General features: G+C 38.5%; 1 protein-coding gene across 2 annotated transcripts; it reads right to left on the bottom strand.

Moving 5' to 3' along the window:
• Nucleotides 1-28: 28 nt before the first annotated feature.
• On the bottom strand, nt 29-9,570 carry ilvbl (ilvB (bacterial acetolactate synthase)-like). 2 transcript variants are annotated; one of them, XM_077565592.1, is made up of 15 exons: nt 9,370-9,570; nt 8,863-8,968; nt 8,248-8,449; nt 6,936-7,063; nt 6,591-6,841; nt 5,953-6,052; nt 5,748-5,845; nt 5,476-5,612; nt 4,636-4,770; nt 3,981-4,095; nt 3,400-3,569; nt 3,231-3,301; nt 3,087-3,158; nt 1,996-2,101; nt 29-1,910 (listed from the first exon to the last, which is right to left on the bottom strand). In XM_077565592.1, exons 2-15 carry the CDS (start codon nt 8,965-8,967, stop codon nt 1,732-1,734), a joined length of 1,869 nt encoding a protein of 622 aa, XP_077421718.1. In that variant the 5' UTR covers nt 8,968; nt 9,370-9,570; the 3' UTR covers nt 29-1,731. The 2 variants fall into 2 exon arrangements, with proteins under 2 accessions (XP_077421718.1, XP_077421719.1); XM_077565593.1 differs by lacking the exon at nt 9,370-9,570 and adding an exon at nt 9,141-9,311.
• Nucleotides 9,571-25,757: the final 16,187 nt, after the last annotated feature.

Consider the following 25,757-nt stretch of genomic DNA (forward strand, 5'->3'; position numbering starts at 1 on the left):
CTCAAATAATTGTCGTGTTTTAACTGAATGTTTTTTATTTTCCAAGCTTTATTGAGCGTTTGAAAGCAACACGAAACAACACAAGCAAATGTGACGTCAAAGGCGAAGAGGCAGGTGGCCTCAGTGCATACACTCACTGTATATACGTAAATAGCAGTACTGTACACAACTTTCATTCCCCCCCGCCCCCCTCTATGCTTTGTCATTTGTCTCCTCGGCACTGAGAAGAGCCAGATGAGGTGGCTCAGTCATCTTGTTATAATAGGAAGCCTCTCCTGGATGCCTCCATGGTGAAGTGTTCCGGGTATTTTCCACACAGATGAGACCCTGGGGATGACTGTCTCACGGCCCGAATGAGATGGACAAAGTGGCTGGGGAGGCGGAAGTCTGGGCTTCCCTGCTAAAGCTGCTGCCTCCGCGATACATCCCCAGATAAGTGCAAGGGAATGAATGTATGTATGGATTCAACAAAATTATGAAAAACTAGGGGTGCACCGATCGATCGGCCGACCGATTTATCAGCCCCGATTTCCTTAGATTGGGAGATCTTTGATCGGCCGATCCCTTAAATATAAACCAATCTTTTCCACCGATCTCATCTCCCTCCTCGGAGGTCTGAAAAAGTCAACCACTGCCCTCTTCTGCTCAGATGACGAATAGGCTTTTCATTTTTATTTCAGAGAACTACTCAAACAACCCATTTGTATTATTTCACAGATATTGTTCAATGTTTTCCAATTAAATAAGATTGGAACTCTGAAGGTGTATGCTGCTTGTTATATTAAAAAAAAAAATCGAAATCGGCAAAAATCTGGATTGGCAGGTCAGACTTTTTAAAAAATCAGAGATTGGCCAGAAAATTGTGATCGGTGCACCCCCTATGAAAAACTTTGCCAATATTTATGTATTAATTAAAATGTCCAGCTTGTCTTTACAATTTGCCAGTTTATTAGATAATTAAAGTTAACATACACTTTCTATAGTGGACACTGACAAAATCCCTTCATACGGCAATTAACAACATGCATTTGCCTCGTGAGCAAATCATTTACATTTATAGTGCAATGCATGATTTAGACTATAAAGCAGGTTTGCTATGCAATTCCAGAAAGCCAACTAAAACCCAGAGGAAAAGCTCTAAAAATTCCTAGAACACTATAGTATGGCCCTTTAGTTGGAGGACAAACGGAAACGGCCCCTGAGATGAAAAACGTACCCCACCCCTGCTGAAAATGACATCATTTGTGCATATTATTAAGTATGCTTGCTATATGTGTGTGTCTGCAATATATTATTGTTATTCTAGTTGAACATACAAAAGGCATATGCTTGAGCTGTCTAAAGCATTGAAAATATTTGGGAATTATATTGCATTGAATATTACAGGCTTTCAAACACAATATAGGCTCAATGTTAACGTCATCTCAGGCTGAAAGGCATTCAGGTTGCATGTAAATACCAATGCAAGAAATTATTTGTAATACATGTGCAGTTAAATGCGTTGTATACATTAATGGTGTAGTCAAAGAGGTGTAATTCCTTAAACAAAACTACATTTCTAATTTAAGGTGTCCCTTATTGAAATGCAGCAATTATAGTTGGGTACAAAAGTAACCCTGGAAGCAGAATTTTTTAACTGTATTATTAAGGCTTTCAGATCCATTTTCTTCCCTATAACAGGAAAGGAATCCATTGGTGCATGCTGAATATGCTTGTTAGAGCACATTAACATTATACAGAGATGGAGCCCTCCCTAAAGTTGGTTTTGCCTATCAGGATATTGAGAAGTGTTGCTTTGCCCATCTGGCTCTCCTTCCGAGCCTCCCTGATGATGTCCTCGAGCCGCTCCTCATCCTCACGCCTTATAAGGTAGCCCTTCCCACCATACCCATCGGCCACAGTGTGATAATCTGCAAACAGGGAGGTGAACAGTCTGTAATGCATTCCAACATAAGAGGTAGGAAAAAAAGCCATCATCATACTCAAACAATGTACCTGTAAATGCCAGGCCACATGCCACGTTGCTGCCCAAAATGGGAACCTGTTCTCTGGAAATCTGACTCCAACATGCGTCATTTCCTACAACAGCAATAACTGGTGTCTGGAAACAGGAGAGGAACAATATTTAAATAATGCATTTTCACCGCAGGTGGGGGATTGCATAAACATTAGCATTTTTTGTATTGACTGCTGTATCTGTCACAAAAGAACACCAGACAAGCAAAAACTCCCAAGGATTATTTTAGGGCATGTTTATTTTTTTTACTTTTGAATTTTTTTCCTGTTTTTTTTATTTATTTTTTTTAAACAACGGATCGCCATTAGGAATGATGTGACATAAGCATGAGTGAGTCAGTGAGCATCAAAGGATTGATGTTATCACAATTTGAACTATTGTGTTTTTTTTAGCAAAAAACATATCTTGAAAAATAGCCGCCATATTGACTTTTTTTGACGCTATCGCACTTTTGTTGAAACAGTTACAAGGAACACCTTTGCAAAATTTCTTGTTTATTTCAGATTTAAGACTTTTTTTCAGCAAAAACTTTTGGTGGCCATCTTGAAAAATGTAAAATAGATTTTTTTTTTCATGGCTAGCAATTTTTTTTTTTTTCAAAATTTGCACAAAGGTTTGGCTAAACTTCTCCACTAAAACTAGCTCCATTCTGTTTGAAGGTTTTCCATTTGTGTAAGTAGTGCACGTCAGCTTGGACCCACTTTGTAGTAATGAAGCTCTATTTAAAAAAATAAAAAATATTAACTTGAATTAAAACGATAAAGTAGATCATCAGCCAGCCTTACAAATAAAACAATGTGTGAAGTAAGCAGACACATTCATAGAAAAAAGAAAGAGGGGCGTCCCAATACTTGACGTTCAGTGTGACTGTGCATTTTATCACTTGATGAGAAAGTTAAAACATTTTGTCGTTCATACATTTTTGAGTAGTTACCTTCTTCTTACACTCCATACACTATTCTAAATTATGACAATTGACCTCAGAGATTCCACTGTATTTCAAAAAGTATTCTAATATCCCGGATTTTTTTACAACAGCATCATAGACATGTATTGGTAACGCTCGTACCTTATGTCGAGTGAATGTGTCGAACTCAGCAACACTGTATCCTAGGGAACCGTCACCATAGACAATCCACACCTAAAACGCACAGGTCATATTTCATTCATGAAGCGTCACAAGCAGATGGATCCTTTTCAGAAAAGCTCGAACCTCTGATTCGGGCCGGCACAGTTTTGCACCTAGCGCAAATCCTCCTCCTACTCCCAACGTCCCAAAGGCCCCTGTGGAGAATCATTACTCTCAAAATTCACATTTCATGTCAACTGCAATCCCAAATGAGTTTGTCATGGCATATGAGCTCCAAAGAGAAGGAGCGGACCTGGATCGAGCCAGCGCAGTGGTCCTCGTGGCCTCAGGATGTAAGCGGCGCTTCCTACGAAATCACCGCCGTCCGCTACAATGATAATGTCTTCTGACATCTGCTCGTCCAACATGTGAAGAACTTTCAAGGGGTTCAGGTGATGCTCCGTCTTCTCATTGGCTTTAGCCCTGATAATGAAAAAGACAATTAATGACCTTTGCTTGTTAATGTAATGCTCATCAACATACTGTAAAGCTGCAGCCGTTATAAAAAAAAAAAAAAAAAAAAAGTTCGGTTGCAATACATAAACACAAATGAGAGCAACAAATCATTAGGGCTAGAAAAGCTAAAAGAAAAGCTGAAAGAAAAACTTGATTACGAATGATGTTAAACTGCAGCTGAATATTGACAGATGCTGTGATATTTATTGTGAGACATAATCTTTTCCCACATGATACCCTGAATTTATGATGATTTATTTCAAGATGTTTTCACAAACATGAAATTACCACGCAATTTCAAGATATATGGTAATACTTTCACATTAAAACAAGCTAAACGACAATGTTAAATGATTAAAGTTTGCATGGCCTCCTCACCTATTTTTGTTTTCTTTGGTCATATCTCCTGCTTTCAGACTTTGAGGCCATTCTTCTGGACAACGATGGCCCTTTAAGCCTTTGGAAAGCCGTACTAAAAATGAACCAGCGTCACCTATAATAGATAAACATTTGAGAAATTAACTACATGTATCTAAATTAAGGTGTTCGTTCTATAGGTTAAGCCTCAAGAGCCCATACCAGTAACAAATTGAGTTAAAGCAATTCACGGTGAAACCAGAAATAAATAGAAATTAACACTTCACACAAAATGTTTTGTGATGCCACTAGAGACAAAAAACTTAATACATTAGCAACTCTGGAACATGAAACGAACTTACTACTTAGCAGTAGCATAGCAACAAAATCTGTCGACCCAGTACAATATGATTAACAGAGACCGATTTTTTATATTGAACAGTTAAGAATGCTCAAGGAAAATTCAAGTCACACTTTTTTTTTTTTTTTTTTTACAATATTAATGTGTCCCCACTTAAATAACTTGCTGATAAGTTTGCATGAGAGGGTTAAGCATGTAAACATGCATGCTAGGGAGAAAATAATGATGCCGGTAAATTCCACTTTCATGACATATTGTTGGGTTGTTGAGCCAAGAAACAAAATGCTAGCGACAAAAAAGGAGGTATGAAGGCACCTTGAATTGCTACAGTTGGTTTCCAGAACATATCTGAGTTTTTGAGGAGCTGTATCCTGTCTCTGTTGACAGCAATGATCTTGCTACGTCTGTTTAGAACTTTGCCATAGCCCAGACGGAAGTCGCACACTGTGCCTGCAAAACAAAAACAAAACTAGGAATGGTCTTTCGAAACATTTCACCACCTTTCATATCTTTCGTACTATGGGTTGATGACTAAATAAACAAAAAAAGTTTGCCTTCAGCTTGTTGTAACATGGCCGGTAACACATCACGTTTCAAGATAAAAAAAACTTGCCTGCTTAAACAAGCCTTATCAGGCTCTAAAGGAAAGATCAAGGTCCAGATAAATATGATTATCCATCCGACAGGTACAGTATTTGTAGAATAAATGTCACAATGTTTCACAGAACAAAAAACAATGCATTTCCATAAGTGACATGCACTGACTATGATTTTCTCAACCAATACACTCAGTGGCTCACACAGTAAATTATTCATACGCTGGTCAAATGTAGAGTAAAATCAATGTGTTATAAAAAATAAAACAAAGCAAGTGGGACAGAGACAGGGCATTCTTATCAGCTATAAACTGAAAGCATTGGCTGTGAATGTATTGAGAAAGAGTATGAATAAAATACAGATATGGAACCTTTTTCCAAATGTAAAAAAAAACAATCAAATTTTTTAAAACTGTCTTTACACATCCTTCAGTGACAGTTCTTTGCCACTTTCTTGTGTAATTTCCTCATTCAACCAATAGAACTACTGTACACATAAAATTGACACCTACTGTAAATATTTATATATATATATATATATATATATATAATGTCTGACCTGCGAGGACCACAACATCAGCCTCCTTCAGAGCATCACGTCTGTTTTGTCTAATGTGGATTGGGCTGTCTTTACCCAGCATGCCTCGGGACATGCCCCCAAGGAAGCAAGGAATGCCTAAGTCCTCCAAAGCACTCCTGTAATGCCATCAAATTTATTAGATTGGAAAATACATCTCATTTAATTTACTTTCACGGAATAAACATGCCAAACAACAGTGAAGTACAATGAATATTTAAACAAGAGAATACTTTGAGTGAATACATTTTCACCTGATCTCATCAATTGGTGTTGGTGGTAGGGTAGCTTGGCTTCCCAGCAGGATAACGGGTTTCTTGGCTCGGCTCACTAGTTCAATACACTTTTGTACCTAATATACAGTACATGTGAAAATAAATATTGTCCACACTGTATGACATCACGAGGTTAAAAACTGAAACAAAACAAAACCCAAAGTTATGCCAAGTGTTGATGTACCTGATCGTCTGTGGCTTGTGGAATGTCAACAGGAAGAGGTGAAACATCTCTTCTTTCCCAGGCACCAGCAAAAATGTTCATGAGGTGGTTGTTAAGGTACCTGGCAAGAATACATTCAGTTTCCATCATAAATATACATAATTTATTAGAAGGATGCAATCACCGTCTAATGAGATCCAATGCGAAAGCTATATTAAACATTTGACAGAATTCATATATCAAAAGATTTTATTGTGGTTGTAATTGTGCTGTATTATGTTGAGCAGGGATGGGGACTACATAAATTTCATTTTCCTTTCTCTAAAGCTTTATATAGACATACATATAAAAATTTTGCCCCCCTCCCTCATGATGCTAATAAATAAGCTAGTCAAAAATGACCAGCATAATTTAACCCCTAGGCGGTATTGTGACCCGTTATGGGCTTTTTGATGGTTTTGACTAAGCCATTTCAAAATAAAATACTGTTCACTGGTTTTAAAGGCAGAAATGCTGCTACAGCACCTTTATTGGCTTTCATTAACTTGTTCAGATATGATTAACATTATGGTTGGTGAGTGCATGATTGTGCACACTACCTACAAATGGAACTTTTTTTTTCTCCATAACATGAGGAGGGTAAGAAAAAAAAAACGTACCAGGAGACAATTTTGCCCATCAGACCTTTGGGAGGGTTTTTAACAGCAAACTCTCTGGACACCAGATGGAATGGGTACAGAGTGTCTATGGGGAATTCTATGAAAACCGGCCCGGGTGTTCCAGACTGGGCAACAGCCAGCGCCTTTCTGACAACAGGCACGATTTCTCGGACTGTTCTGATGGAGGCGCAGAACTTACACAGAGGCTTGAACAGAGACATTTGGTCAATGTCTTGGAGTGCTCCTCTGCCCTGCACCCACAACAGAAAAATGACAGAAAAACATTGGTTGTGACATTTCAGAAACATTATTTACACTTACATTTTTTTTGTCACAACATAGTACCTGAAGGAGTGTACCAGCAGCCCCTCCCATGAGCAACAAGGGTGATTCTGCCATTTGAGCGTTCTTCACTGCTGTCACAGTGTTAGTGAGACCTGGACCAGCAGTCACTGCAGCTACACCAACGGTACCTATTAAAAGACGGTCAGTAAGAGGGCACATCATTAGATACAAGATGTACTTTAACTTAAAATATTCCGATTTAATTTGAGGGTATTTACATCGAAATCAGGTGACTGGTGTATAGGGTTTGGGTATCGCTTGAATTTATTTAAACATTCATTTTTTAAGTTTTAAAATCTAGACAAATTAGTTTTCAAACAACTTCCTGGAATTGATTGTGTTCCATTGTATTGGACCTCAATTGATTGTGGAATTGTATCTAATGTTATTTTTGTAGTCCTACTGACTCTCTAAAACAGGGACACACCTTAATTAAAAGGATTGCAGACATTGTGGTTTGGATATTGGACGAGTCAACACAAACAAGGACAGGACTGTGAATATTAAAATAACAGCGGATATAAAAAGTCTACACACCCCTGTTCAAATGTCATATTTCTGTGGCATAAAAATGAGACCAAGTTAAGTAATTTAAACCCTTTCCCCATCATTATTTTTGACCTACAACCTGCAGAGCTAAATTTATTTATTTTTTAAAGAAAAAGAAAAGTCCTTTTCTTACAAATTAAAAAAAAACACGCACGATTTAAACATCCCAAACATGTGAGGGAAATTGTGTTTGAAAATGGACTGATGAAAACAAGGTTGACCTTTTTAGCCATAATTGCAAAACATATGTTTGTTGCAAAAACAACACTGCTCATCACCCAAATAACACCATACATACAGTGAAACATGGTGGTGTCAGCACCATGCTTTGGGGCTGCATTTTCGTCAACTAGAACTGGGGCCTAAAGGTGGAAGGAACTATGAACTATTCCAAATAGTTAGGTTTGCACAAAACCTTCAGGCTTCTGCAAGAAAGCAAAAATTATTAGGAGAATCATATGAGAACATCAACACTTCATTTGTGGTTTATGGGAGGCAGAACATGAGTTTGAATCTAATTGGTTCATTTTGAACACAGCAACATACCGAGCTACAGGAGGGTGTGCACACTTATGCAACTATCTGCCCCCTCCCCCCCCAACATATCTAAAAAAAATCAATTGAGTTGTACAGGTTAAAGGTCATAAAAATAATGGGAAACGATTTGAAATGATTTATGTTGGGCTCATCTTTTATACTACAAAAACCTGGCATTTGAACAGCGGTGAATTTACCCACTGTATGTTTCGTGATAAAAGTGCACCTGAAAGCCGCGCCACGGCATCAGCAGCAAAGACAGCCGTGGCCTCGTGCCTGGTGTCCACAATTCGGATGCCCACTTTTTCACAGGCCACCAAGATGGGCGAGATGTGCCCACCAACCAGAGTGAAGACATACTTGATCCCGTGGGCGCGCAGGACCTCCGCCACGCTTTCACCGCCATGTCGAGGGCTGTTTGTCTCAGTCTGTGGAACATAAAAAAGGACAGCAAATTAGAAAATCTGGATTAATTGGTGGGAAGTGATTCACAAGCGCTGCCTATATGAACAAGTGACGTCCTAAAAAGTCACCTGTCAAACAGCATTTTTTTTCACACAGCCATTGTTGATGCACATGACCATGTGTGATGCACTTTGTGTAAAGCTCAGACATTACAGGGTGTGATGTTGACGACCTTTGTCTTAGAAAGGCATAAAAAAAAATGCTTAGTGTGCCTGTCTGTACTCTTATATTTAACGTCATAAACTTGAAAGAGAATGATATTTAGGATGAACACTTAACATGTTGGGTAATTTGTTTCACTAAAATTGCGCTCAACACTATGTGGCTATGTCTAAAGAAATATGATGATTGGTTTTACAGGCTCATAAACGCTCACCTTGTGGAACAACTGGTACAGCAAGCCAAGTTTGTAAACAGCAAACACAATTCCACCTAAAGCAAAACATGCAGAACATCCAAGAATGGCCCCAAATGACTCCATGCTAAGAAGAAAGGGGAGCATAGTGGGAAAAAAATGAATTAAGTTAAATTTAACAAACAAAACACAAAGCAAGCTAGGCTAAGTTGCTCAGGAACCGCTACAAACAATTGCTACACGCTCAAGGTCGGGGTATTTTAGAACATTCATTGTCGAGTTAGCGAATACAACATTACTTGAGGGAAATAAGGTTACAGTGGAGTAAAGTCGATTTCTACGATGACAGCCTTGTCGACAGTGCCACATTAATTCATGTTTAGATAACACGCTAGCTAGACGTGCAAGTTCTACGTTTACTTTCCAAAATATTTATTTATCCTGAACAACAGGCGAAATGGTATCCATTCAAACAAGCTGTTGTCAATTTAACAAATATTATAATTTATATGTTTAGGTATCGTTTACCTTCTTCCGCGGTTTCCCACCTATTCCATTCCCAGAGAACACTTTCTAGATTTTATTTTGAAAGAAAATTAAACTTATTCCGGTTTAACGGAATCAGTGGTTTGGAGAGGCGTGCTGCTTTAATAATCCATCCATTTTCTTGCTGGCTTCGGGCAGTAGGCGGGGTACACCCTGAACTGTTTGCCAGCCAATCGCAGGGCACACAGAGACGAACAACCATACTCACGATCACACCTATGGACAATTTGGAGTGTTCAATTAACCTGCCATGAAGGTTTATGGAATGTGGGAGGTAACCGGTGTAACCGGTGAAACCGGTGAAAACCCACGCAAGCACGGGGAGAACATGCAAACTCCACCCAGGAAGGCCGAGCCCGGACTCGATCTCGCGTCCTCTGTACTGGGAGGGGGACGTGCTAACCAGTCAGCCACCGTGCTGCCCTGCTTTCGTTTATTATTATTATTATCATTACCATTATTATTATTATTAATAATAATAATAATAATAATATATATATATATTATATATATATAATATAATATATAATAATAACTATTTATCGCAAACCAGTGCTACATCATAGTGGCATGTCGGCTGGATGACACACACCTCTTGTTTTTGTTTTGTTTTTCATTTTAGCTCTCCACTTATTTCTGATATTTCCCCCCCAGTAAATATTAGCATATTTGCTCAATAGCTTCCAGGTCATGTGACCTATAATAATTTATAAAATAAAAAATAAACATTTTAGTTTATGCCCCATAAAGTATAATGATTAGCACTCGGTCTTTTTTCGAAAAGTCCGTGGTTTACATTCTTCACCATGATTGCTTTCCAGCAGTGACAAGCTTTACTCTCTAAAGGGAAATAGCTAGACACACACATTTAAAGTCATTATGGCAGACTTAATTTGCTGGCAAATTATCTCGGCAAACGTTTGGCAGCGCGTCTTCATTGAAACTAATACAATGGCATAGCTTTCTTGGATAATGCGGTTTAGTATTTTTATTGCAGAGTCGATCATATCCTGCAGGTGGCAGTGTTGTATTGCAATTAAATTTGGACGATCGGTCGTAAGGCAGGAATGGGGATGGAGATCACTTTTACTCAGCATTTATAAATGCTCTGAGATCCAATATTGAGCATGTAAGGGTGAACATTTTTTTAATCACAGTTTATGTGCGATGATCACGTTGAGATTTTATTTATTTATTTCTGTAAAATGCACTCGACTCTAGGGAGCTCATGGGCTGCAGTCACTGCTGCTGTATGGGATATTGGAACGTCATCGTTGTCAAAAAACACAAAAAGCCTATAATATAAGTACAGACTTTTGAGAATAAGCCAACGATTTCTTTTAACGGGATTAAAGTAGCCCTATAGCTATAGTTTGTATGATTTTCAGGTTTGAATAAATAAATACAGATCCGTATTCAAGCATGGGGGTTAGTCTCATATTTTACACTATACTAAACATTTAACATTTTCATAATCATTTATTTTTTTTTAAATTTGTACAAACTTTCAGTTGTACAATATATCCAATGGTATGCAAACAAATGTGTCTATTTTATGTGAAAGGAATATATTAAAATTGAATGAATTACTGCCTCCTGTCTTGTGACAATTTTAGCCAAGTGTTGCTAAGCATCACTATACAACAAACGTCTGCCATGGAGTCTGACACACATTTTTACATATACTACAAAAGATGACAGGGTTGTCTAAGCCATACATGGAGGGCAGTACACATCACACAAATAAACCTTCACTGACACACACACATGAAAGTCACTGATGATTCGTTAGAGTTTTCACGAGGTATTACGGGGAACGATAATGGCATCTGACAGGCGTATCTCCCTGTAAGGATGCATTCATTAGACATTTTAATCAAAATAGATTCACACTGATAAAGGGAAAAATGTTGGAGGTAGGTATTTTTGGAGGAGCTTACCTTGAGGGTAAGCGAGTTCCAGGTCATGTTTATTTGATCATCATCAAAAAAGATATTCATAGGCCAAGCAACGAGGCATGAAGCCTTTATTATGTGATAGTCATGCTAGGAGTGCTATATTTTCAGTATATATTGGAAGGTTATGATCAAAAAAGGGCAACACTGTTGTGATATGCTTTGTTTGAGAACATGTTTCTGCAAGTAAAACTTATAGGCTTATAGCCTACCGCATGTTAATGAAGCAGAATGGAATTGGATCATTAACATCAATATCATTGTATTTGTCGCTGAAATTTTAATTAGTAATTTCTTATATATAAAATATTCTAATATCTTTATAACCTCAGTTGAATTATGCTATTTCAGCTTCAGAAGAAAAATCCCAAACCCTTTGCCTTATTTGTTTCTCTCCAAAAAAAGCCAATTTGATTCAAATCTCGATACACAGGATGTGATATGATTAATTTAAAACGTTTAAAAGTGGAACAATGCAAGATGGTTCGATTCAGTGGGATTATGATTCGATTCAATAAGGTATGGCTCAGTTCAAGAGGGTATGATGTATTGAATTTCTTGTTTTCATTTTATGATATGAATTAACTTGTCGATACTGTAAATGTTATATTTCCTTGATTTATCAAAGACCAAGAAGAAGTGTATTTGTAGCTTTTGTCATGGTTTTGAACAGGTAGCAGAATGTAAAAGCTTGCCAGAGAGCCGCTTTTGACCGTTTCAAGCAATATTGTGACAAATTCATTTGCATAGTATTTTATAATAATAAAAAAATAAATAAAAATAAAAAATCTGTTTCCTCATAGGAAACAGTCTGACCACCTCTTGTATACGACATCCATGTTCAGCCCTTGTCAAATAGGCTCTTTTATACAAACTGCATACACTGTATGACCATGGCAAGCAATCAAATGCACCGTGCACACTTAAATCAGTCAATTTGCATCCACCCAGCCGACATTTTCACTCCATCAGCGCCATGCGTCATTGAACAAACTCTGATTTCCATATCAAAGTGTTTTTGAAAAGGCAGCTGCATTGAGGCTCTAGCGACAGCCAAAAACAAATGCCAAGCCTTAATATGTGTCCTCTATTCAATGGCTTTTTTGGCCCGTTAAGCCAAGGGTCACCGTTAATTACCAGAGTTCAAGTACTGAATGAAACCAATTTGAAGACGTCACCTTTTATTGAAGGGTTGAAAAGCAAAACCTGTGCACCTTACATCCGTTCATAATCACTTCTGTTATGTGATGTTGACTTTTAAGTTGTTTTTATTTCAAACCCATTGCTTTCCCTAAAGGCGATCATTTAAGTGAATTATTTGTGTTCTGTCATACCGGATGAACCCCACCTACCTCTTGCCCAATATCGGCAGGGAAAGTCTGCAGTCAGGGGCAAGCCTAATGAGGAGAAAGCTGTATAGAAAACGGACAGATGGATGGGTTCTGCTACATTCATTTATCTGACACAGAGCTGATAGGAAGTGTGGCTGAGGCAAAAGGGGGTCAGAGGAGGCAGCAAGGGCATTTTGAGTCACAATGCCTGATGTTATCCTTTCAGGCATAAATGTTTAGGGGCATCACAGAGTTGCTCCAGCTGACCTCAGACAAGAACGGAGGGCTGAGTCTCAAAAGGAGGCATTGTCTGATAAACAATGCAGTGTGCATGCGCAAAGTCGGGCAAACAGCATGTTGGCGGGGGAAGAAGAAAAAAATATTTTCACGCTGCGGCGAGAGTGACCCAGTGTCAGCCATCGACTGGTCCAAAGGACGACTGTCCCTGTTGGGCCTTGAAATCTGGCGCAAAAAAATACATAAATTCATGTTTCGTTTCCTCCTTGCAACCATTGTTTTACATTGATAGCGAGCTTGTTCTCTAATGCGTCTCTGACCGATGATTACCAGAATGTTCGAGCAAAACGTCCCTCGGGTGAAAATTTACATGAATGTTTTAGTGCCACATTAAAAGTCATGCAAGTTAACGTGAGGAGATTTGCATATTCTGTGCACGGTCGACACTTTTAGCCTGATCCCTGTGTGCAGGAGAAGATTATTCAGTTTTTGCTTGAGTTGGAAGTTCCAGATGCTAAGTGGAGATGTTTATAGTCCCTCAAAGACAAGTAAAGAGTAATGCGCGGGTGTGAGTTGTCTCTCCAAGCAATAATGTCTTTACTATAGGCTGACACACCAAGGTAAAGCAAAGGAATTACTACTGAACAAACTCTTCCCATAGGAAATAATACAAATTGAATTAATATGTTCCAAACACTGTCATAAAACCATTATTAATGGTACAGGGTATTTTTTTAAACTAACATTTAAACATTATCAACCACCATATGCTGTTAATTTTTTAGTCCTATGATAATTAATGTAACTAACCAAATTAATTTCTGGAAATTGAGTTTACATTTCTTCCCACTATTTTTTTTTAAATTAGGTATTGTTATTTTCATTCCACTGGATTAATTTGCTTTGTTTTATTTTGATGTCTCCTATCAATATTACAGTGGGCCTATGGTAGCTTTGTTTTACACTATTTATTACTAATAAACAGGCCTAAGAAAAACATAATTAACCAATGTAACAATAATACATTAACAGGACCAAACACAGTCCCATTTGGTACATATTTTTCCTGAAAAGGTTTTTTGAATGTTTCTTAAATTTTACGACCCCTTTTGGAGCCCTTGAATGTTGAGCTTCCATTCATTGAAACAAAGCAACCAGTTGTGACTCTTTGTTTTTCATAAAATAATATAAAACTAGTGCTGTTAAAGCATTACAATTATTTAACTGATCAATAGCACAATATTCCATAATTAATTGCGACTACTCACATTATTTACCACTATTTTCTACTAAGCTAGTAACAGATATTTGCTTGAGTTAACATAGGTACATTACTGTAAAAAATAAAATAAAAATAATAATAAAAAAAAAAAATCATGCAAAATCGCACCCCAAAAAAAAGCGCAAAAAGGCAGCAAAAAGTGAACTGTGTTGAAGCGAGGAAATACTGTACCTGTACATCATTTCTGGTGTGCCCCATCAGAGAAATTTCCACTATGTTGCTGCTAGATCGGTGGATTCAGAGATCACATAAAAAAAAATTTAAAAATCGAATTGGCCAATAAGTGCACTACATCACATACTGCATTGATAATGATATGTAACGCACACTGCTTTATAAATTTGTATGCAGCATCCATGCCAATATGTTATTTGATAATATGAGACAAGTAAACAGTCTTGTTTTTAAATCATGTGTGCTGCAGGTGAGTTATCATGAGTCACTTGCAGTGCACGCCAAACAACATGGATTGTTCAAGCTGGGATGCAGAATCTGCAACAATGAGATCAGCATTCAGAAGAGGCTAAGAGTTGATCGCTGCTGATATACAGTCTGAATAAATGTTCTTGTAATGGATGATAATTCAGACCGATTATTGACTTATGGAGCAGAGATTTTGCACTGTGAACAAATACAAAACCTCTAAAAGTAAAACAGACCAGCTTGACAATACCATAGTGCCTCAGGCTAAAGTGCTTAGGATGCAGAAACCCCTTAAAAACAAAAAAAAAACTCTCGGGTTAAAAAGTTTTGCACAAGATAGGAGACAGGGGAAGAACAAATACACTGCTATAGGGTTGTGTCCAAATCCGTTTTACAAATAGGTCCACAATAGGTCCCCCACCCCAAAAAAGTATTTCTAAAATCAATGAGACATATTATTTTTCATTTTTTTTATTTTTAATATTTCACTTTTCAAACCCAAGGTTCCCATGTGTCTTAACAACACGTATATGATATGCTTTGGTTTAAATACGCCAAATATCAAGAATTTTAGAAAAAAAATGACACAGTATATTTTAATATATATATGTATATATATAATTCTATACATTTTTTTTATTCCGTTTGTGAGCGCAGATCTGTCTCATGCAAGTGAGTCAGCCCAAACCTGACCTAAAAACTGCTGGCCCAATCGCTAGTACAGATACTGTTACCATAACAACAAAATGTCTGAGCTAAGAATGACTGCTGTCAGTCTAAAAAAAGTAACTGCTAACTGTGAAGCCCCTACAAGATGGCATGACAGCTCATTTCCCTTGTAAAGGCAGCACTCAGCTCCCAAATGACAATTTTACTGTCCACGCATGTACGTAGTGGAGCAGACCCAGTACAAAAAAGGCTCCGCGTCATTGACAACTTCACCGAGTTGTCAAAGTGCCACTTACCAGAAGCTAAGGCTGCTTGCTAATGCTAATCATTACATACAAAACTCAGTGCAGCTCTGCTTAACTACTTTGGCTTAGTGATGTAGTGTGGAGATCACTTTAAAATGGTTTTGGATCTTCTTGCCCTGCCTAGCTAGCTACCAAACTATTGGCAGAGAACCTTGGTGTGAGGGTAATTTTCAATATCATTTAAATACTTACTGATGATAGACACTAGTATTTAACTACAAGCCAAGGAAGCGTTTTATGACCAAAAAGGCACTTCTTTAAATGTCAGTGGCTTGAATGTGTTTGTCAGTATTAGTGAGGAAGCTGTCAGTCTGTGTGAAAATAGTCTCCAAGGTAAGCTAGCCAACATGCTGTTTATTTTCACCAGAAATATTCATCAGAATGATTCATTGGTGTTAATTTGGTGTTAATGCCTGTTAAAAAAAATTCACACCTTCTGAATCCCCCTCACATGTCTATCATGGACTGCGCGGGTGTTGACGTGCTTGGACATCAAAAGATGAATATTTCTGACAGCTTTTAACAACCATGATGCACATAAACTTAACTCAGTAGTGTCCAATCATTTTCTTTTTACAGACTAATCAATATCATCTCAAATCACCAATCACAATGGCAGCTGCGGCCTTGTTTTATGTTTGGATGCAAACCAAATCAGAGCATGCGTCCAGCTATGCACGCCACGATGGGGATTCGCGTCCTTGACGCTTGACTGCTCTGTAGTCACAAACATATCCAGCAGTCGGTCACGGCCAGTGGCGCCGTTGTCAAAGCAGCTGAGCCCAGCTCTTGTCACTCAGCACCCTGCACGGTTATTATTCACCCGGGCTCGTGCCCTTGATTCAAACCATTAAAGTCAGTCCAATTCTGCCACTAAAGTCTAAATTGAAGTCTTAATTGCTTCACGTTAAAGAATCTAGATAGCTAATTTATGCAGGGATGTAGGTGCATTTTATGGCTGTATTGCCCCATCGGGCCTAGTAAATTATAATAGGCCATAAAAGGGTGTGTGGCTGCGGTCCATCCATGTTTCATTTGGAATGAAATTGAGGACAATCTCATCATTGAAACTACGGCTCAGCTGTATTTAAGCAAATGTCACAATAGATTTTTGTCACCCGGAGTGAATCCATTCTAAGCTTTTGCATTTGCCATCCACATTCACGTTGACATTTTGGTGGATGTTTGCGGTTATTATGCCATTCATCCATTCATTTTATACACTGCTTATCCTAATTAAGGCCGCAGATGAACTGGAGCTTAACCCAGCTGAGTTTGGGTGAGAGACGGGGTACGCCAACCAATTTGTGAGCAATATTTGAGTGAAATAGCCTTTTTTGAATGTAGATTTTTTTTTTTTAGATCTTTGCCTCCAAGCTCACAAAAAAATAGTAGCAAAACCAAAAGTGTTGCGTTATTTAGTCAACAAAAATAATAACGCAACACTTTTGTTTTTGCTCCCATGTTTTATGAGATGAACTAGACCTAAAAACTTCTTCCACATACACAATATCCCCATTTCAAAATCTGTGATAATGAGTACTTCTCCTTTGCCGAGATAATCCATCCCACCTCACAGGTGTGCCATATCAAGATGCTGATTAGACACCATGATTAGTACACAGGCGCGCCTTAGACTGCCCACAATAAAAGCCCACTCTGAATGGTCCACCCCCCCACCCCCCCAAAAAAAAACATACGTTTTAGAGTGGGCAGTCTAAGGCACGTCTGTGCACTGATCATGGTATCTAGCCAGCATCATGTTATGCCACACCTGTGAGATGGGATGTATTATCTCGGCAAAGGAGAAGTGCTCATTATCACAGATTGGTTTGTGAACAATATTTGAGAAAAATGGAGATAATGTGTATGTGGAAGAAGTTTTAGATCTTTGAGTTCATCTCATAAAAAATTGGAGCAAAAACAATAATACAGTTTAGCATTTTTACTGTTGCTCAGTAAATTTATGTTTATGTATTTAAAAGGTAAATGTTTATAATCACGCAGTGTGGTGGAAATTTACCTGAGCAGACTGTTACACGTGATCAGATAATCACGTGGTTCATTACTCAAGGTTCTTTTTGTACTCTTTATTCCAATAAACTGTCAACAATCAGATGTTTATAGTCGTGTTTATTATACAGAAGATCTACACTTTATGTTCTTTCTGTGTCTCTTCTTGCTGGAATTTAAAAGGCAGATGATGTTTTCTTGCTTTTATTACAGTGAGAGAGAAAAATAGGTCTTCCTTATACTATACTGTGGCAGATATGTATTGCTCAGCATTCCGGACAACCATCTCCAACCTTCAGCAATCTTCGCAATTGTATTTACTGAGTACCTTTAGCATTTATTTATTTTTTTGGGCCACAAAAACACTCAATTTTCCATCAAGATGACACAAAATACTCCTTTGGTCGCTTTTGCCGTCTCGAGATGTTTGATAGGGGCGAGCATGTGGCACGCTAAGAAGCATCACCCCACCTCCCGCTTTCTCCGCAACCCGCTGTTCTGATAGCGCTTTATCTTCCAGATTACGACGCTCCATTATCCGAGGTTGGGGATTACAACAGCGAGGAGCATCTTGTGAGGAATATATTCCAGCACTACCTCACTGTGAGTGTGGAGTGTTGTTGCAGGGAGAGGGGCCTTTTCATCTTCTGTCTCGCTTTCCCTTGCTTCTCCTTTCATCTCACCACTTAAAGTTAATTCGTCTTGTACAACCTGTTCTCTGCAGGATAACTTTGCATATGATTACAAGCACGGATTCGAGATGGATACTTTTGTGTATCTGCTTGCATGGGTGTAGGTGTGTGTGTGTGTGTGTGTGTGTGTGTGTGTATTGAGCGACTTCAGTTCAATTCAGAGACCCTCCATTACTACCGATTGGTAAAATTGCAGACCATGCAGCCTTATCCATTGCGTGTTTGTAAACCACTTGGCTGTGTGGTTGCGGGCAGAAGTCTCAAGTGTTTTCTGGCCAGGCGCTTAAATGTAGCTTTGGGCAATCTGGGTCTGATTCAAGCACAACAAAGTCATCATTTGCGCAGCGTTGCAGTGATTGAAGACGCTTTGAACGTCAGCCTGCGTTTGCATGATTCATCCTCACACTTTGTAGTCTGTTGCACAATGAGCAGTGGCCTGGATCGGAGAGGCCTGCACGGCAACTGCAAACATACGGCCTAGTTCTTTAATCATTTCGGCTTGATTTATTGTCACAATTTGGCAACAGGGTTGTGCGCGTGGTGGTAGGAATTCTGTGCCCTGTCGTGTTGTTTCGACAGCACTTGGCATGGAGTCAGGTGAGGTGTTGAAATTTGACAGGAAAATGACTCTAAACACTGTCCAACTTTGTTCCAATATGCATTAAAGTGGAAGTCAACTTCAAACATTTCTTGACAATAATATGTTATATGTGACCTCACTCGTCTAAACATGACATTCTGATTAATATTACATTTGTGGAACATGAGTTATGAAGCAAAATCCAGCCATGTTTATCCATCTCAGGGGGCGGCCATTTTGCCCCTTGCTGTCGACTGAAGATGACATCAATGTTGCTCAGGTCTCAGGTAACAACCAATCACAGGGCAGCATCAGAAAACCTTAAGCCTTAAGCAACTTTGATGTCATCTTCAGTCGACAGAAAGTGGCAAAATGGCCGCCCCCTGAGATTGATTTTGCTGGATTTTGCTTCATAACTCATATTCCAATAATGTAAAAGCTCCTTAAAGCTGTTTAAATAACTTTTAAGACTATTTATGGAACGTTTAGAGAACGCTGCGACCTCGAACGAACCTAGACATCGTATCAACCATTGGTAGAGTTACAAACATTCATCCCTCAGTGGGATACATGCTTTAAACTGTTTAGAGAACGTTTAGGAAACTCTGCAACCTTAAACTGCGATCTTGAACGATCCCTCACCTAAAACAAACATAATATAGCAGCTATGTCAGTTGTGAGTATGACCGTTACAGTGTTATTTTTTTGTCACACTTCATGTCGACATCAATACTTTGGATGAAATGGATCTTTCTTTGTGATACCAAAGTATTTCTACAAACACTCTCCTCCTTGACGCACTATACACACCATTAAAGACACAAGCTGGCTTCGAGAACCTTTTAGGAGAGAATTGTCTGTCATTATTCTACAGGCTTTCTTCAAGACGAGCAGCTGTTTCCACTTGGCGATACACAAGTGCTGTCACAACTTTCTCCGCAGAGACTATTGTTGTCTCTATGTGCTTCCACACCTATAAAACCAGTAAAAAGGTATGAACATCCTCTGTTTATTCTAAAGGATGCTGTCGTGGGAGTAGAAATGGGTCGACCCAAATGGAGTTGGGTTTATTATTTTTTAAATTAATTAATTAATTAATTAATTAATTAATTTGTTTATTTTTATTTTTAAAGTTTTTACATCGTTATAAACATTCAAATCTGCCTTAAACATCGCATCTTTTAAATAAAGCTTTTAAAAGTATATAAAGCAAGTCAAGGGCAAAACACACTCAAATTGTCACACCGCGGTGAGGTTGTCTTGTCATTCCTGTTTTATTTTGAAAATTCTGACTCCTTTCATTTCAGGTCACTTGCCTTTCCTCATGTGGCGTCAGTGTCAAACCTGATTCCTGATTGTGTCCACCTGTTTCCCATTACCCTCATGTGTTAAATGGTCTGCGTCTCCCCTGTCTTGTGCCAAACCAAAGTGTTTTCGTCAGAGCCACTCAAGCCAGTCACATGTCCTCAGCCTTGTTGTCCTGTCTCTTGTGTGAACTTTGGTTTGTAACTTTGTATAGCCACAGTATAGTTTTAGTTAAGGAGTGATATTGTTTTGTTTGTAGTTTAGACATCCTCCCTTTTGGAGCGCCTTTCGTTTAACATTTAATAGCCTTTGTTTTTTCCCTCTAAACGAGTAGTTTTTTTGTTTAATAAATATCTGCCTTGGCCTCAAACCTCTATCTGTGCGTCTGAGTCCTAAATCTGCCACGTCGTGTCACAAATGTTGGTTTAGATGAGGTCAGATGGCTTCTTTTCCCTCTTCGACTACATCAGAAATGTATGAGTTCTGTTTTTGAAATAAAGACATGATAGTTCATTGCATCGTCCTACACAAAACATAGCAGAATGTTGTCATCGGGCAACACCTGCCTGTATGTGCATTTTGACTGAATGGAGTGCTAGAACAGGATAACAAGCATCAACCATACAGAACTACAACAGACGCAAAGACATTTGCCTAGAAAGTAAACTAGTAGAATATTTGTTCTGTACTGAAAGACACATTCATTTACATATCAGTTACAGTGTTCCCTCACTTTTTGCTGGTGATACGTTCCGCGTTCTGTAATTATGATTTGCATGATTCGTATGTAAAATGTAAAAACTAAAGTTATGTCAATGTTCCGTTTTATTAGCAAAGGCAAATATTTAAATTTGAAAATGTTGCAAAAAAAAAAGAAGATCAAATGCATACATCCGGTTCTTAGGCCATCTAGTGGAAGTACATTTAATTGTGTTGCCTGGTTCAGCAGCATATATATAGATGACATTATTTGTAGGAAATAAATCATTTTTTGGACTAATTAAACTAAATTGGATCATTTTACAGCAGAGTGGTTGGCAATCACTGGTCTGAGTGAATGAAATGCACTCTGAATTGAATTTGCTTACTCTCTCTCTCTCTCTCTCTCTCTGTGGAGAAATGTTTTCTTTGAACCTGCTTCAAGCCTATAAATGTGCGTGTTCTTTTTGAGCCTTATGAATATCACCATGAATAGATTTATACTTGAAAATATGTTCTAATGCAGTGTTGGACAGCGCACACATACAATGTACGATCGGGGTAGAAGACAGTCTCCCAGTGCCGTGATATTCCTAGGCAACTTTACATTGTCCCACCCGTGGAGGTTTGCTGGCAGTTGCTTATAAACATACTTTGCTTGCTTCAACGTGAACGATTTAAAAGGGAATGAGAAAATCCATTATATTAGTGGCGAATCATAAATCACAACAGAGCGAAACATTTGTTTTTAACTGAACCAAGCTGCGTGCATTTGCGAAAATACCAAAACAAAGTCGAGCCTGCCCCTACACATAATTAGATTGTGCCTCATGCCAGACTTGTGCTGGTCATGAAAATAGAAAATGTACTATAATCTTTTAGGCTTGAAAATTATTTTAAAATCAGTGAAAAATAAAAAATATATTTTTAGCCTTAGTATTTCAAACTTTGCCAGTAAGAAACTTGTTTGCATCTTTTCTATCACTCCTTTCACAAACAAAGGGAATTGGAAGGCAAGCAGGGAAGGTAAAATAGTTACTAAAGTAAGCTGCTTCTCCCAGTGAATCAATGCTACTGAAGTGGCCCAGAGCACAACTGCCCTTTCCCAACTTCCCCACTGGCCTGCCTGAGGAACTTCAGTAATAAACTGTGCAGCTTTACGACTGTAAAGTTTTTGGTTGTTTTGGAAGTAAAGTAGGAGAATTACCTGCCTGGAAAAACAACAACAACTGAAAAACACATTGAAAACACAGTTGGTCTGTGTGAAGCGTTCTTTGCTTTGAGAACAGATGCAGCACGTCTGAAGAAAGCGCTCGGCATCTTTAATTATTCACACTCCCGACCGAATAATTTGCACACAATTGCTTTTTTCCCGACCCTCTATGTCCGGCGCCTTCAGAGCGAGCGAGTGGGAAGTAGAGGTCTCAAATTGTGTCTGTGTGTTCGGAGGTAGGTGGTTAATCGTGCCATAACAGTTTATTGTCTTGCGGGAATGCACAATGCGTCTTCGGAGGGGTGTGTGAAAGAATAGCGCTCAATAATGAAAGTATAAGGAAAGACTTCAGAGCCTCCATCAGGAAAGCTAATTTTTGTTTGATGAAATATGGCTTGCCGGGAAGCCTTTTTCTAAAGCCGTTACAAGAAAGACAAAATGCATCACAAGAACAGACGACCTTGCAAAGCTCATTCCGCAAGGTAACGCAGCAGGGAGCAGGAGGCAGACAAAAGATGGGAAGACGTGGACTTTAAGGGCTCATCGAAAGCTGGCAAGGCGAGACCTGTGAATATTACTGTGCAAGAAACTTCCCTTCCTTTCAACCTACGTCCTACTGGCCTGCCTACCTACCTACAAAATAGCTACCTTCATACTGACCTACCCTTATATCTTCCTTTTCAACTAAATATCTGTGTACCTACAGTGGATATAAAAAGTCAACACACCCCAGTTCGACTGCCAAGGTTTTGTAGCAAAAAAAATAAAAAAAAATAAAATAAAATAATAATAATAATAATAATAATAATAATAAATAATTTTAAAAAAATAAATGAATAAAAAAAAATAATAATAATAATAAAAAAAATAATAATAATAAAAAAAATAATAATAATAGGCGGCACAGTGGTTGACTGGTTAGCACGTCCGCCTCCCAGTGCAAAGGACGGGAGATCGAGCCCGGGCTTCGGCCTTCCTGGGTGGAGTTTGCATGTTCTCCCCGTGCCTGCGTGGGTTTTCTCCAGGTTCTCCGGTTTCCTCCCACATTCCATAAACATGCATGGCAGGTTAATTGAACACTCTAAATTAACCCAAAGTGTGATTGTGAGTGGTTGTTCGTCTCTGTGTGCCCTGGATTGGCTGGCAACCGGTTCGGGGTGTGCCCCGCCTGCTGCCCGAGGCTGGCTGGGATGGGCTACGGCGCCCCCGCGGCCCTTGGGAGGAATAGGCGGTTAAGAAAATGGATGGATGAATAATAATAATAATACTTATACTACTACTACTACTACTAATAATAATAATAATAAAAGACAAATCATTTCAAAACTTTTGCCACCATTCATGTGACCTATAACCAGATTTTTTTTATAGAGTGGAAGTAAAAATAAGCAACTGTAATGGATTTGCGTAAGTGTGCATACCCTTTTATGACTCGGATGTGGCTGTGCTCGTTAATCAAGCCAAGTCAAAAAGTGACACAATGGCGCAAAACGACCATCGGCAGAAATACCAAAACCCAGTCGAGCCCGCCCCTGTGTAGATTTAGACCTCACTCAAGAGTTTATGATCAACACTGGAAGGTTGCTGAAGACTGACACTAACATAATCACACGTTTTCACATTTCCTTGTGAACTTTTTCACTTGTCTCAGTGAGATAGCACAAAGTCATCACTGTTCCTTATGAATCACACCACTGGTGTGTGTACGTGTGGAGCGCAATTAACAGTCTCAGTGTGTGCTCCGGTATTATTGTGCCACAGTTATAAAACAGACCCGACATATCCTAAAGTTTGCACCCAAAAAACTAGATGTTTTTGAAGAAGTTGGCTACTCTTTTATAATGTGTATATATTTTTATTTTTTTCAAAGTATGCTTTTGGGTTTCATTTTCTGTTCTCCACCCATATTTTTGTTGTTGAACAGACATACTGCTGGTGTTTTAAGATGATAAGATGCAAGGACCTGCTGTTCCTGTTGGGAGAGTGCACGGTGCGTCGCATGGCTTAGTGTAGAGACAATGATTCACAGCCGATGTGCTCTTATCTTCTTACAGAAGATAAGACATTTGTGTGAAACGGCACAAAAGGAGATATGGCGGCAAGATCCCAGTGTTCGGCTACAGTAATAACCCTGAAATCCAGCCTTGATCGATTACACAAATTAGACCTTTGTGTAAGATAACAGGGCTCTGTGGTAAACTATAGAAAAAGGGAACAAACACGCTTCAGAAGGTATAATTCTTTTTTTTTTTTTGGTTCTATCAGCAGTAGGACTACTTGTCATAAAATAAACTAGCCAATTCACTCGCCAATCAGAGGGCACATACTGGATAGTCAAACAACCCATCACACATTCACAACTTCACAAGTATGGACAATCCAGAGTTTTGAGTTAAAGCATGCATGGAATGAGGGAGGAAGATGGAGTACAAAGGAGATCACAAAATCAAGGAAAATCAAGGAAGATGAGTGATTAAACAAATTTGTCTACAAACACCTGGGATTTTGCTTAAAAGAAAATGTGTCATTTCATCATTTGATTGAGTGCCTTACAAAAGAAACTCCTGGTGAGACAGATTTTTTTTCCATGCAAGAAATTCAATATTTTTTTATTTTAATTGATAATGTGAAGGACAAAATGTTGCATAAAGGGAGACCTTCAGCAATCCCACAATACTCAGTAGGTCCCTCCAGGGCAGTGTCTCACTGGTTGATTACAATGCACCCCTTTCCAGAGAAGGATAAATCTAGCAGACAAAGGATTTGGTGTCTATAGCCTGTCATCTAGGCGCAGCCTTTTGCTTGACCTTTATTGGACTGTGGCTATAAATGTGAATGGTTTGATATAGTGCAGGCAAATAAAACAGGTGCAACAGGATTTTTTTTTTTTTTGTATAGTGAATATGTTATCAGTGAAGAAGTGAAGAGTGCACTCTTTGTCTTCAGACTTATTTTCTTTTTTGCAAACCAGACTCTACATGAACAGCTTTTCTAAATACACATTCATCAAGTTCACAAGAGGCTGTCTGGTTCTCCTGCTTGTTAAATACACTGCCGCATAAATTGATCTCATTTTATTGTCTAGGCTTCCTGTTATTTTGCACAAGTCACTGTGGAATACAAATCACAGATTTGACAAACGCCGTGCTGTTTTTCTGATGATCATGTCTTTATCTACATATTTTTTCAGACTGTGTTCTCAAGCAGCTTACAGCATTTTTCCAAAGTTTTTATTCAAATCAAAGGATTCCATACCTACTGTTTATTTTATTTTATTATATTTTTGTATATACTTTTTTTTTAATACAATGTTCAATACTAGAACTTAAAGGGGAAGTCAACCCCTCAAAAAATTATTGACAATAATAGTAAATTGTATGCAGTCCCACTAGTCTAAATATGGTATTCTGAAATATGAGTTAAGCAGTTATTATCTATATCAGAAGGCGGCCATTTTGCCACTTGCTGTCATGTGAAAATGACATCACAGTTGTTTAGTAACATCCAATCACTGCTCACCTTCAGAAAACAGGTGAGCTGTGATTGGTTGTTGCCTGATCCCTGAGCAACTGTGATGTCATCTTCATTCGACAGAAAGAAGCAAAATGGCCGCCACCTGAGATGGATAAAAATGGCTGGATTTTACTGCATAACTTATTTTCCACA

Source organism: Vanacampus margaritifer, chromosome 5 (genome assembly GCF_051991255.1).
Source record: "Vanacampus margaritifer isolate UIUO_Vmar chromosome 5, RoL_Vmar_1.0, whole genome shotgun sequence".
NCBI lineage: Eukaryota > Metazoa > Chordata > Actinopteri > Syngnathiformes > Syngnathidae > Vanacampus > Vanacampus margaritifer.